Source organism: Sceloporus occidentalis, unplaced genomic scaffold (genome assembly GCF_023333645.1).
Source record: "Sceloporus occidentalis isolate IW3139 unplaced genomic scaffold, rSceOcc1.0.p SCAF_4, whole genome shotgun sequence".
Classification (NCBI taxonomy): domain Eukaryota; kingdom Metazoa; phylum Chordata; class Lepidosauria; order Squamata; family Phrynosomatidae; genus Sceloporus; species Sceloporus occidentalis.
In genome coordinates, this window is record NW_028316984.1 from 106,482,209 (window position 1) to 106,496,284 (window position 14,076).

At 40.6% G+C, this 14,076-nt stretch overlaps 1 protein-coding gene across 2 annotated transcripts in view; it reads right to left on the reverse strand.

The window, feature by feature from the left end:
- The window catches only part of GALNT18 (polypeptide N-acetylgalactosaminyltransferase 18), a 407,674-nt gene that overhangs the window by 61,622 nt on the left and 331,976 nt on the right, over positions 1 to 14,076 (reverse strand). Inside the window, exon 9 of one of the 2 annotated variants that reach the window (XM_089521185.1) lies at positions 3,685 to 3,774. In XM_089521185.1, the coding sequence (XP_089377311.1) occupies positions 3,685 to 3,774 (90 nt within the window). Of the gene's footprint in view, positions 1 to 3,684; positions 3,781 to 14,076 lie in introns of both variants that reach the window. The other variant, XM_089521184.1, reaches the window with a different exon arrangement.

Here is a 14,076-nt window from a genome sequence, read left to right on the forward strand (position 1 = left end):
TGTGTATGTACTCTCTGGTGAACCTATGGCAACACCATTAATTCCATAGGGTTCTCTTATTGTTGGGTGCCTCCAAGTCAAACTCTAAAGCAAACTTAGCATAGGGTTTTCTTGGCAAGTTTCCTCAGAGGGGGGTTACCATTGCCATTCTCTAAGGCTGAGAGAGTGTGACTTGCCTAAAGTCACCTAGTGGGTTTTTGTGCTCAAGCAGGGAACTGAACGTTGGTCATCTGATTCCAACACTCAAATCGCTACACCATGCTGGGCCTCCAAAGGGCCTAAACTGGGTGGGTGTGATGAAACTACAGTATTCGGGCCTACATCAGCACAGAAAAATAAATGACTTTGCCATTCTGTACAGAAGTCCCGCAGATATGCTTTTCCAGATGCTACTGAACTTCAGTTCTTATCATGCCCAACCAGAATGGCCAATAGTTAGGAATGCTGGGAGTTGTAGCCCAACAACATTTGGAGGAGCATAACTTCTTCACACCTGCCATACAACAATACTGTCTCATCACTTCATGATGAACTGGACAAAGGTTTTTTTTCTTGGTATAGTTACAGTGGGCCCACTGGGATTTGGTTCCAGAATGCCCTGTGGATATTACAATCCATGGGTGCTCGAGACCCATTATATACAATAGCATAGTAAAATGGTGTATCTTATATAAAATGGCAAAGGCAAGATTTGCTTTCTGGATTTTTTTAAAAAAATATTTTCAAGCTGTGAATTTTTGAATCCATGAATGCAGAATCCATAGATATGAAGGACTGACTGTATTCCTTGATCCACAGCAGCAGGTTCTCATCAATGCACCAAGGTCTGCTTCCCTGTTCCTATGTAGGAAATGAATGTTGTGTTTATAGGTTTGTGTAAAGGACTAGGAAGAGCATGGAATTAAACTTTAGCAAATGAATATCAAGCTGTAGAACACTAGTCTGCAAAATATTTTAGCAAAATGTCATTCAGGTTGTGTTTGGTTCTAAAACAGTCCTATGCAATGATGCTAATTCTGAAGGAAGCTTTTGTGTATGTATGTGTGCCATGTGCCATCATATTTAATTAAAATTTGCTAGTTTAGAGCTGCAACAGTGAGTTTCTAGCATCCCTGCATTAGATGAATGATACATCAAAACAGAGTTATAGAATATTCTGAGACAGGCAAGAATAATGACTCTCTGTCATTTGTCAATGAGGGAGTTTGTTATGGGAAAATACTGAAGGCCATTTTTTAAATATCTCCTGTAGGCAAATGCTGGTTATTAATATAATTATAGGTGTGAAGGGTGGAGAAAGAGGGAGGACAAGCTCCAGCCTGTTCAGGACATCAGCAGGATAGATGAGGCTCTCTGATACATCTCTCTACATCATTCATAATTTACTCAAGCATGTTCTCACTAGAGTGATCAATATTAAAGGCAGTCAGTAAAAGAAGACTAACTCCTCTGGGTGAAAGACACACACCCTTTCATGCACTACCAAATTTCAACAATATAAAATTGAGTATCCAGTACTCCTCCATACAGAGAAAGGCCATTTTTAATAATTCTCCACCAGTTTGGTTTATTATCAAACACCATGAACCTACTTTGCAGAAAGTTATACATTCATAACTGATTTCTATTCATGATCCCTATGTATTCACAATCATGACAATAATAAGTAGGGAGTGCAAGAGTTCCCCAATCCTATCTTACACAACAACCTCTGTGAGCAATAGAGGTCTGTTCTTCTGTCAATCAGGATGCAGCAGACTGATGTTTCCACCTCTACCACCAGTGAGCTCTTGTGTGACAATCAGAGACAGGAACAATCCCACAATTCCTCCTCACACCACAGATTACTGGCAGGAGGTGTGTGTATGGAAATGTCAGTCTCCTGCATTGCGACTGACAGGAGAACAGACCTCTTTTGCTCAAAGTGGCTACTGCCTAGGTAAAGAAGGATTAGGGAGTTGGGCCAGGAGATGCCACTTAGTGTACATTACTCTAAGCTGATCTAGAATCACAACAAGGTTTTTAAATAAAAACAGATTTATTGATCCATACCAACAGTAATCATCATGCCAACTCTTTAAGTAACAAAATAGGGAAAAATGATATGCTACTATATATGCAATTTAGTATATAAGTATTGTTTACCCAAATTCACAGATTTAAAAGGTAAAGTGAAGATATTACCTATGTAACAGTAAAACATATGTATCAGTCATACCGCTGATTGCATCACACATGCACTTATAGCACATTTGTATTGGTCTTGACTTACTTATGCTGTCTTTTGTATTTCAGTTGTTCAAATTTTAACAAAATTGCTACGGAATAAAAGCCACATGTGAGTCCCATTGCATGACTGCTGTAACCTCTGTTCTGTGGGTTTCCATGGCTGAACAGGGATTTGAACCCTGCTTTCCCAGTATCATAGTCCAACATTCAAACCACTAAACTATGCTGGCTCTGTTAGAATAGCATACCAAGATCAATTCTATGCAATGCTTCTATAGCAGGGCACACTGCTAAATCCATATGGCTTAGGTCCATATTATTTGAAGAAACGTACCTCCGCACATGAACCTGCTAGACCACTAAGGTCTTTCTTCAGGGGAAGGCTTTCTCTTGGTCCTGCCACCATCACAGGCCCACCCTCTTAAACTCCCTTCCATGTGAGGTTAAGCTGGCCTCCTCCCTCCTCCCCCCCCTTTATTCTTTTGCCAGCAAGCTAAGATGGCAAACTTTTAATATATAATCATGTCGGGGTGGCTTTATATGGAGTGTGTGCTTTAGTTGTGCTTTTTAACTGATATATATGTGTGTGTGTAACTTTACACTATTTAAAGTTAGATTATTTTAATTGTTTTTGAAATTTTTATTGTGAAGATTTTAAAATGTTTTTAATCTGTGAACCACCATGGGTCCCTTTCTGGGAGAAATTCAGCATAGAAACGAAATGAAATATGTAAATAAAATAAATAATAAAGTTAAGTACCAAACCTTAGACCTGTTTCCAGTTCTGTCATTGACACTTTGTACTAGCAGTTACATTTAAAAAAATGTGCAAAAGTGGTATCAAATACACTTTTATTGCACAAGTAAATGTGCAAATTTTACACACAATTGTGCAAGAAGCTGTACAATTGGTCACACAACTGCTGGTTCAAGATGTTGCATAACCTCTTGCACCAAACTGTAATACTCTGCAACCACACTAGCAGGTGTTTTCACTTTGAAAGAGTTAAACTGGATTTAGCAACTCCTGCATTTGGTTTTGGAGCCTTGCCAACTTTGTAGCACTACACTGAAAAGAGCTACATTGCCCATTTACATAGCACAAGCTAGAACATATTTATTGGAAAATTGGGGAGCTTGCTTTAACAGAGTAACAATAAATGTCTTTGCCAGTTATTGTGGGCAAATATAGCTCTACTTCATTCTTTTGTTCAAATTCTATGAGACTGAATACATGAGAGTTCTTGACAAGTCTCTAATTAATAAACCACTGATCCTCAACATCATGGCACAGTTAATGTTTCTGTTCATTCAAAGATATCTAATAAACAGCCTAAGGAGGTATTGTACTAGAAGAAGTAGGAAAAAAGCAACTAACTCTCACTTACAGCATGGTTCCACCCACACATCCTACTAAAAGCAGCAGTAAGATACAAGATCATTAGTCTCACTAACCTGCGGTGTCATTCCATGGCAGATATACATGATTGGAATATTTTCTGTGTCGGGACCCTGATCAAGGCACAAATCACTTTTTAGGGAATTCTGCAGCTAGAGAAAATGGGAATTGGGATGAAAAAGAAGAGACAGAAAACAAAAATGAAAATCTGTTAAAGTGGAACAAATATCACATTTGATCATGGCTAAAAATGCTTGCATGTTTAGTTGTAATGTATTGTGTCGTACTGAAGCAGTGCAATGTACAGTGTGCCCTTGGCTTACTCGGGGGATCCGTTACGCCCCCTCCCCCCCCCCCCCGCGTAAGCCAAATATCAAGTATGCTTGAGCCCCATTCAAGTGCTCATTCATTCATGGGATGTGCCGCCCCTTGTGCCCTCTGCACTCCCACGCAGCTCTATGCGGCTTTGGGCATAAGCTCAAAGCTGCGTATAGCGCACCCACGTATAATGTGGGCGTACTGTACCTAGTTTTAAATTCAGGAGATAACCTGTTCACATTCCCAGAAACATTTGCTGGGACTTTGAAATCACAAGTTTACCTATTTAATGCTAACTCTCTTCCTAGTTTGGCCTCTTCTTGGGAAAATGTTTCTTTTGTTTGTATAAGGAATGGAAGACTTTCAATTGCGATTATAGAGGTTCCCCAGAACCTCTAACAAACAGAGGAAAATTACATATGGTACAACATCTCCACTTTGGTCCAAAGCCTCAGGGTACTCATTATTATAAAAAATAGGAAAAAGTATATACTCGACTATAAGTTGAGAAACTTATGCTCCAAAACTGACCCTAAAATCCTGGGTCAACTTATACACAGCTCAGTATACTAATACTGCTTAGAAAGGTCCTGAAACAAGCATGCTGGGATGGTCCACTCTTTCCCACTCTTCATGCTTGGAAGCAGGTGTAGGGGTGTGTGTGTGTGTGTGTGTGTGTGTGAAAGAGTTTCCCAATTCGATTTAAAAGTCTTCTAAAAGAAACTCCCCTTTTAACTCCACTTACTTTCCTACCCAATCCGAATTTCAAACCTCTTCATCAGCATCTGGGAAGTGGTGTCAGGTCATCAGGAGAGGTCCAGAGAAGGATGGATGGAAGTGATGCTTTCCCCTTGCCATCCTTTATTATAGCCCCCTGAGTTTTGTCCTTGACTTATCCACATGGGTCATATCAAAATCCATGACTTTTACCCTGACACCTTCCCTCGAGTTACACATGAGGTTGACGTGTACATGAGTATATACGGTATATCTTTTCCTTCCTTCCTTAAGGCCAAAGAATCTTAAATGAGACTTAGCTCAGCAGGTTAAGGGTACTTTAATCTGTATCTAACTACTTTAACTTCTCTCATTCCTGCATGCAAAAAGAAACCACATTTTCCCCCCTCCTTGCCTGTGAATTTTTTTCTGACAGCTTCCAAAGACACTCCTACACTGTCCTAGTTTGTCAGGGACAGTCCAGATTGTCCTCTGTTGTCCCACTTTTAAAATTTCTTTTATAATCTCCTAGTTTCTCTCCTCTCCTTCCACTTTCTTCCTTTGTGCTCAGCATACTTCAATTGCGACAAATGGAATCAAAGGTGCAAAAGTAGTTTGCACTCAGCTAACTTTGGTGCAGGACAGACTGCCAAGAAACAGCAATCTGCCGGCGCCCATTTTTGCTCCTCAGGGACTGCGCAGCCCCCAAACGGTGCGCTGCAGTGACACACGCACACACACACACACATATATATATACAGAGAGAGAGAGAGATTGAGATTTGTATCCCATCCAATCACAGGGAATCCGGGTGGCTAACAGCAGTAAGAAAATACCATACAGAAAATATAATAAGATCCCAATCCCCTGACCAATACTTAAACAAAACAAAATCAATAAACAATATAAATACAATAGCAATCAAATGAAAATATAAAAGCATTACAAATCAATGAAGTTAATAAAAAATCCCTTTCCGAGTCCCTCAACACAGGTTCAAATAAATTTAATATCAACATAACATAGTAGCCGGAAGAAGAACATAGTACCCAGAAGAAGAAAAAGGAAGAAGAAAAAAATATACCAAATACAATATATCAAAGAACCAAACGCCATGTGGCGCTTATGTCACAATGGCAGCGCCCATGTACACGGGGTGCCGCCATTGTTATGCCGCCGCCACATAGAAGAGTTGCAGGGCATGCAGCCGCTCCACACCCAGGCAACCCTACTATGTGTCCAGGCCAGCGCAAAGCGCCAGTCTGAATCAGGCCATTGTGAGAGAGTTTGGGTTCTTTAGCCATTATTTGTATAAAGAAAAAAAAATGACATCTGCACACTACATCTTTAAAGTAATGCTCAGATTGTTCTCAAGATGTCCACAGAATAAACAGTCATCTGCAACTCTGAAAGCATGGGCACTCTTGTGATTAACATGGGTTGGGATGTGTGGGACTGTTGTGGTAGTGGAGTGATGAACGCTCACTTCAGGAAGAATTCTCATCCTTTCTATCCCCAAAGTAACCTTCTGTGCCTGACACAGAAAGGTCAGAAAGAGACCATAAGGCCTAAATGAGGTAAAGCCATGTTGATGAAAACAGTTTTAGACACAGAAAATGTTGTAAGTTCCTAATGATTTCAAATTAGTTAAACAAATACAAAACATTCTGAGCCATTTCCCAAAACATCTTATTCTTTTGGTAGGATAATGGCTAGAATACCAAAACAAGACATAAAGGAGAAGTGTGACATACAGTACATAGTTTGGAAACAGCTAGTGATTTTGTATGGCTGTCATAGCCTTTTGTTGCACAGTTGCAGCCACTACATGCTTTTGTAAGAATTCTATCTAAAGTTGGCTGAATTGCTTGTTCCATGTGGAACGCTGGCCTTTCAAATCATAGTCCACCTGGCACCGTGTCATTTAATAAACTGCTGGATTCAAGCAGACTGTCAGATTCTATTCTAAACTATATACGCACTATCTTATATAGGCGGGATACAGACTGCCCAAAAAGGGCGGTCTCCTGCCACCCTGGTTTGCTCCACGAGGGAGCTGCAGTGGACAAATCGTGCGGCTCCGTCACAGAGCAAAAAGAACCCGCAAAAAGCGGGTTCTTCTTGTGGTGCCTTTATGACACAGCAAGACGCCAATGGCACACTTGCGGCATCACAAAGGCGCTGGGACGTGCGGACGTTATGTGTCCATCACGTCAAAATGGCGGCGCCCGTATGTACATCTGGAAGCGCCGCCCCTCGCACGTAATGGCGGCGCCCCGTAGGGCCCGTTTGTACAGCACCAGAGAGAACAAGCCCCATGAAGTAGGCAATGCACATAATGTGACAAGAGAAAATTGGATACTAGATGAACAGCTGCAATCACTGATGTTTCTTATGTCAAGATAATTTCATGTCTTCCACACTACCTTTTAGTATTTTAGCTTTCTTTGAGAATTGCAGTGAGATTCCTGGCACATCTGATACCTTTGCAGGGCTGTTCTGAACTTTTAATTTATGCCTGTCAAAGAAATGTTAGATTAATCCAACAAGTGTGTGACAGAAAATTCAGTTATTTCTCTGGTGTTTTCTGTTTTTCCACACTTATATCTAAGATCAAAGAGGCCTTAGGCATCACTTCTAACAGTAAGAACACCCTCCCATTAAATGAGAAATCTATTCACTTTTTATGAGATCCTGGGCCAACTTCCTGTCTCTGGTACTTAAGGAAGAAAGTTCTTGACAACCACAGAACTATTGTTGCCGGTGGCAATCTCAGCTTGCTGTGCGAAGCAGACATTTGTTTGCAAGTAAATCCCATTAAGTGTAATGCGATGGGACTTACTTTTGATTACAAACAATAATGACTGGGCTATTATCTCAAGAACAATTGGCTTTATTAGTTTTGATTGTAGCTCGCTTCTATTAGCTAAAAACACATGGTAAATGTCTTTCTTACAATTTTACATTTTTAATGGTGGGCTGTATCCCATCTGTTTATTCATATTAAATATAAGCAGGGAGTACCACTATTCAAAATGTGAGAAAAGTGCAATCCTATCAAGAACATTTTATTAGTGAGTTCCTTACAGAATTTACTTTACGAAATACAACGGTTGGCAGAGAGTAAAAACGCATTCCAGTTTTATTCTACCTTCACTGGCTGCCCATTCATTTCCAGGCTGATTGTTACCTACATAGCACCAACTGGTTTGAACCCAGATTATTTGAAGAACCACTTCCTCCAATATAGGTCTACCCCAATAAATGGACTATCATCTGAGACTGCTCCACATCCCACTACCAGTGAAGCAGACCAGCTGGTACTCATGCTGTGAAACTCTCTGTCCTGGCAAGCTCAATTAACAGCCTCCTCAGTGGTTTCTCTTGTGAATATCAACACATACCTATTTTTTAGTTTTACAGATTTTGTTCCTTATGCCATAAATTTATTTCAGCTGTATTGAGGTTTCAGCTTTCTGTTTTCAACTGTATTGTTATACTGCATTGCATACACTGTTTTTTATTTTAATTTTAAAAATTATAATGTGTGCTGAGATCCCTTTAAGGCTGAAGTGCAGGATGAAAATACTTAGACAAATAAATAATTATTAGCAATAGTGCAAACTACAGAAACTAATAGTTTACTACAGTTGAAACATCTTTGAAAATTCAGACTAGGGAACATTTTTTTATTTGTGGGGGGTGATATCTGTAGGATGGCATAAGCATCTGGAAAATATCATGTCTAACACCACAGGTGTGTTGTGTGTGGAAAAAAGTAACATGGTAAATAGCTCTGCAGTCAATGTTTTGCAAATATTACTGCCTATACCTATCCATGTTTTCTACCTTTTAGTTGTCCCACAGTGCAAATATGAGTAACTCTGGTGTGTGGGCCACATGCGACCACCACTGGAATCCAGCTTCCTGAATTTCTCAGCCACAAGCCTCTCAATTAATTCTTTTCCATTGCAAGTGTACTGTGGAAGAAGGAAAGCTGGAGAACAGGACATGAGAATGGATCCTTTCTACACGCTGCCCTCCCTATGCAAATTCTGTTCTAGATCTTCCAAAAGACAGAAATCTGCTGTCTTCCCTTCCAAGATTTTTCTTCTTTGACTTCATATGCCTTTGTGAAATGTTTCTTGAAAGGTTAGCAATGGGAGTACTTACAGAATACCGTGGCTCCGAGTGTGAAATGTATCTGTAATGAAAAAAACTCAGCCTGGAACTGTTTTTGTAGTTTTTTTACTAGTGATGAAAACAATTTTTGAAAATATTTGAAAAGTGTTTTTTTAAAAGTTACTCATTTGTTGAGAACAGGAATGTAATTCTTCATTAACTGAATTCTGAAAGGAAACAATAAGTACTTTAAACGTTTTTCTTCCTACTATGAAAAATCTTTGAAAACTTTGCAGTTTTCAAAGATTATTTGTAGTTCAGGACTTATTCTGTGCAAAGTTTGCATGTGATTTTGTGTGTGTGCGTGCGTGCGTGCACGCACACACACACACACACACACACACACACACACACACAAAGAAAACAGTACTTTATGCACAAAAAATAATATTTCAGTATAGAAAATACTGTTTCCTGTGCAGCACATGCTGTAACTGGGGATTTGTTGTGTGCAAAATTTGGGGGGGGGGGGGGTTGCAGCGAAAACAGCATTTTCAGTACAGGAAACAATAGGGATGAAAATTACATTTTGTTGCTTCTTTTTCCTGCAGGTATTTCAAGATATTATTACTCCTGGACCAATAACATGATTATTTGGCCCTGTTCTTAACTCTGACATTTAGATAATAGTCAGTACTTCTGAAAGTTATAGTATGTAATAAGGCTATGTGCATGTCCCCTTCTTCTGTTCCCACCAAAGGATACATTTCTCTGTATTATATGTTGTGGGTTTTGGCTTGTCCAGAACTTAGGCGGGTTACAGACCGCCCATTTGGGGCGGTCTGCACCCGCCCCTTTCCCCAGTGTATCGGGGCCTCAGTGGCTAGACCGGCAACCGCTGAGAACCCGATCTGCTGCTTTCCGGGCTGCGGGGAAGCGGCAAAAGGCCGCTTCCCTGTAGCCTGGAAAGGGGTGTCCTTGGGGCTTCAAGCCCCAAGGACACCCCGTGGCAGCGGGGAGGAGGAGAAAGTGGCTGCTTGGCCCCTTTCTCCTTTGCGCCACTGGGCACAGCCGTGTGAAGGCTGCACCCAGCAGCGCAAACCAGGAAGGAGCTCCAAAACGGAGCTCCTTCTTGCTCTGCGCTAAGGGCGCACTAAGCGCCCTGGTGTGGAGCGATGACGTCATGTCCGCGCTGCCACGTATAGAGGCGGCACGGCCGTGACGTCGTCATGGCGGCGGCCGTGTGGAACGGCTGCTGCCATTTTCTGCGAGCGGAGCGCGCACTAGAGTTAGGGGGGTGCGGAAGTACCGCCCCTTCCTAACCCTACTACGCGCTCTGCGCGTACTATATGGCCCGTCTATAACGGGCCATAGTGATCCTTTTAAAGTTAAAAACACAAATATTGCTTGTTGTTGGTCATTTACAGTATTTTAATTTTATTCAGGTTGTAATCCTGCCTCAATCCACAGGGAGAGGCGGGAAATATAAATAAAATTTATTATTATTATTAACATTTTCTTGTGGACACCCTGCAAATTTTTTCAAACTGAAAGGCACTATACAAGTCTTTAAACTAGAAATACTATGCAACTGTATTTTACATACCTTCCTGGCTCCTACCTTTTCCTATCTAGTGTCTAACTTGCAGTGCAATCCAGTGTGCCCTCCCCTTACATGGGGATCCGTTCCAGATCCCTAAGCGTAAGGGGAAATCCGTGTGTGGTGGAGCCCCATTAGAAGTAATGGGGCTCATGCCTGTGGCATGCAGCCACACAGCAGCACACACATGCCATGGGCACACACCCCATTATTTCTTCCAGGGCACGCAAAGATCTTTTCTGGCATGGCTTTCAGTGTATGCTGAAAGCTGTGTATGTCACATCCCCGTAAAATATGGGTGCACTGTACTGTCAACTGGCTGCATTATCCCCAGGATCAGAAGACCTATTAGCATTCATATCTGACCTTGGAACATTACACACAGCATACATCATCATCAGAATGGACTACACATTTGTATATGCTTGTTGTTTTTCATGGTCTAAATATCTGAGAAAATATTCAAATGTTTTATAAGAAGCTATGCAAATGAAAGTGGAACTTTGGTGCATTGTAGATACATTTAGAAGACTATTAATTTGGCTTCCCATACATGCTAATCTTTTGTAGCCGAATGTTAGGGGAAAGGACGGAACAACTCTTATCACAATTTCTTTCCCTACTTGCCTAAAGCAGACTCATGTTTGTTCTGCAGGTGGCTTTTTACACATGAGACTATTATATCTAATATGTCCTATCAATTTTGGTTTAGTAAAAAATGTATATAGTAAAATGATTTTATAAGTTAAATGTTAAAAAGATTCAGGTATGATCAAGTAAGTCCAACAACAATAATCATATATAATACCCTTTATACAATAACCTTGCTAAAAGCACAAATGACTTAAAAGAGTTAAAATAACTTCCATATGGGGGAGGGGAAAAAAACAAAAAACCACGCCGCCTCAGGCTCCGAGGGCTGGGGTGAGGAGGAGGAAAGCTCAGGCGTGCCCAAGGCCAAATGCCAGAACTCTTCCTCTGCTGCTGGGTTCTTCTCAGAGCAGGTGTTGGTGGAGGGATTTTGTAGTCTCAGGCTGAGTTTGGAGGACCCACACCGCCTCTGCTGGGTTGAGGAAGAGGAGAGCTCAGGCGTGCCCAAGGCCAAACGCCAGACGGCGGCTTTTTACAAGCTTCTATTAGGTGATGTGATATATGCTTAAGGACATTTATAGCCCCCCCCCCCCCCCCCCGGAATAGAAGAAGAATAGAAGAAGAAGAGTGGTTATCTACATTTGTGTCTTTAAATCCTGTTCATATTATTTGTGGGGACTTAAATTGCCATAGAGATACTTCATTTTCTCAGATTTTTTTCTCCTTTCTGGAAGTTTCTTATTTGGAAATTGTGGAAAACCCTCCCATTCATGCAGTTGGCGGAACTTTGGATTTGTTCCTGTTTAGGAATCTAGATATTGGGCTGGATGAGGTTAGAGACATCAAGTAATTTTCTGCTATCCTATAAAGTTCAGATACCATGTCTGCTTCCCAGCCACCATATAAATGAAGTATTGTCAGGATTTATCACTGAATTTATTTTCTGAAGCCATCAGTCAGTTCCCAGTGACATTTTAGGTCCAACATAGTAGAGGTGGAGGTATGAATTGTGAAATGGGGGTACCAAAGAAGATGCATTAAATCCAGATGCTCTGGCTAATCAATTTAACACTGCAACAAAAATGTCTCTAGAAGGTGTGACACTATCAAGAACTCAATTAGTCATATAGTGCTGACCAGCACCTTGGCTGCATCCAGAGCTGCACATGGAGCAAACTATTGCCTATCAGTAGGAAAGGTAGTGGAGGAAAAATTCATCAGAGGAATTGTATCAAAGTTTGAGGATTGCTTGTTCAACTTATTGTTCTCATGTATATGAGTCTTGACAATGCTATTTGCAGGAAAAGATTCAAGCTCAAGTCTGTATGTCTCATCAATTGTCACCTTTAATAACTTATTGAGTACAATTGCTGACAGCACCAAGGGTCCTTTAGTTCAGGATCTCTCTGCAAGTGATTTTAACGAGAAGGTGACCTCAATTATTAAATTATTTTTGGTGGATGGATCTCCACCTCAGTTGCCATTGGTTGATCTACCACAGCCTTTGGCGCAGGCCTTGCTTTTACCATCACAGGCAAAGTGTCATTTTCCTCTTGTTGCAGAGGCAGTCATGGGTCAGATTGTATTGTCTTCTTTCTCTTTCCACTTACTGCACTCTTTCCTTCCCTTCTTTATGCAGTCCTTTACCTCTGCTTCTGCCTTATACAGTGGGCCCTTGGTATCCGCTGAGGTTTGGCTCCAGGACCCCCATGGATGTCAAAATCCGCGGATGCTCATGTCCCATTAAATACAGTGGCATAATAAAATGATATGCCTTATATAAAATGGTGAACTCTAGGTTTGCTTTTTGGAATTAATATTTTGTAAAATATTTTAAAGTTTTGGATGGTTGAATCTGGAATAAAAAAATCCATGAATATTGAGGGTCAACTGTATATTCACTTGATGAATTGTTCCTTTCCAAAGGGTATTTTCCTGGGCTGCTTTAAGCTGTCTTGCATCCTCTATTAAAGAAACCTTGCCTGGATCCTTCACTTTGTGCTAATTATTGGCCTGTGTCTCTTCGCTCATTTCTTTCTAAAATTTTGGAGAGCTGACCTTTCCCAATTGATGCTTATCTGACTACACACAGTCTTCTTGACTCATTTCAATCAGGGTTTCATACAGGTCACGGTACCGAATAAACATGACTCATGTAGTAAATAATAATCCAGTGGCACAGGCTCAGCATCTAACATCTATTTGATCCTGTTAAATCTTTTTATAGCCTTTGATACTTTGGACCGTCAGATCCTACCATTACAGATGGCATCATAAGAAATGATGGGGAATGCTTTGTTGTACTGCTTTAAATCTTTTGCATGTGATCATTCATTTTCTCTTTCATTTTGGAGATCTATGTCAAAAACATTCCCTGTAACTGTAGGGTGCCACAAGGATCGGTTTAGGATCATTCACACACACACACACACACATATCATCCCTCCTCTTGGATTTCTTATTTCAGTATTGGGTTTTCAGTATCACATTTATGCAGCTGATTTTCCAGTTTCCAATAAACTCATTCCTCTGTGTAGAAGTCTGTAATAGGCTATCTGTTGAGTGTTTTCTTGTGTATGACCACCCACTGTCTTAAGATGAATAGTGATAAAACTGAGATTTTGGTGTTTCATCCTGACCACAGAGTAGTCCCACTTTCACTACCTCCACTGTGTTTACAGGGTTGCACAGGGTTCCTTTCTCAGTTGCCAGAAACCTAGGAATCCTGCTGGGTTACCATTCGTCCTTTGACCCCTTTAGCAGGGTGACAGCTAAAGCATGTAATTTCCATCTTTTGAACATCCATAGGATTTGAAGGTTTTTGACCACTGAATCTGTCCATCTGCTTTCTTCCCTCCTTCCTGTTCTCTTGTTCCTCTGGTTTTAATCCAGAACAGTGCTCTTTGGATTGTGTTATGTTTCCTTAAATATTCCCACTCTTCTTCCCATACATCTCTTTTCTGGCTACAAGTTTGGTCCAAAGTTAATTTCAACCTTTGGTTCTGGTATTTAAAATCTTGCACAACAACAATAATAATAATAATAATAATAATAATAATAATAATAATAATTTGTTTTATTTATATACCGCTATTCCAAA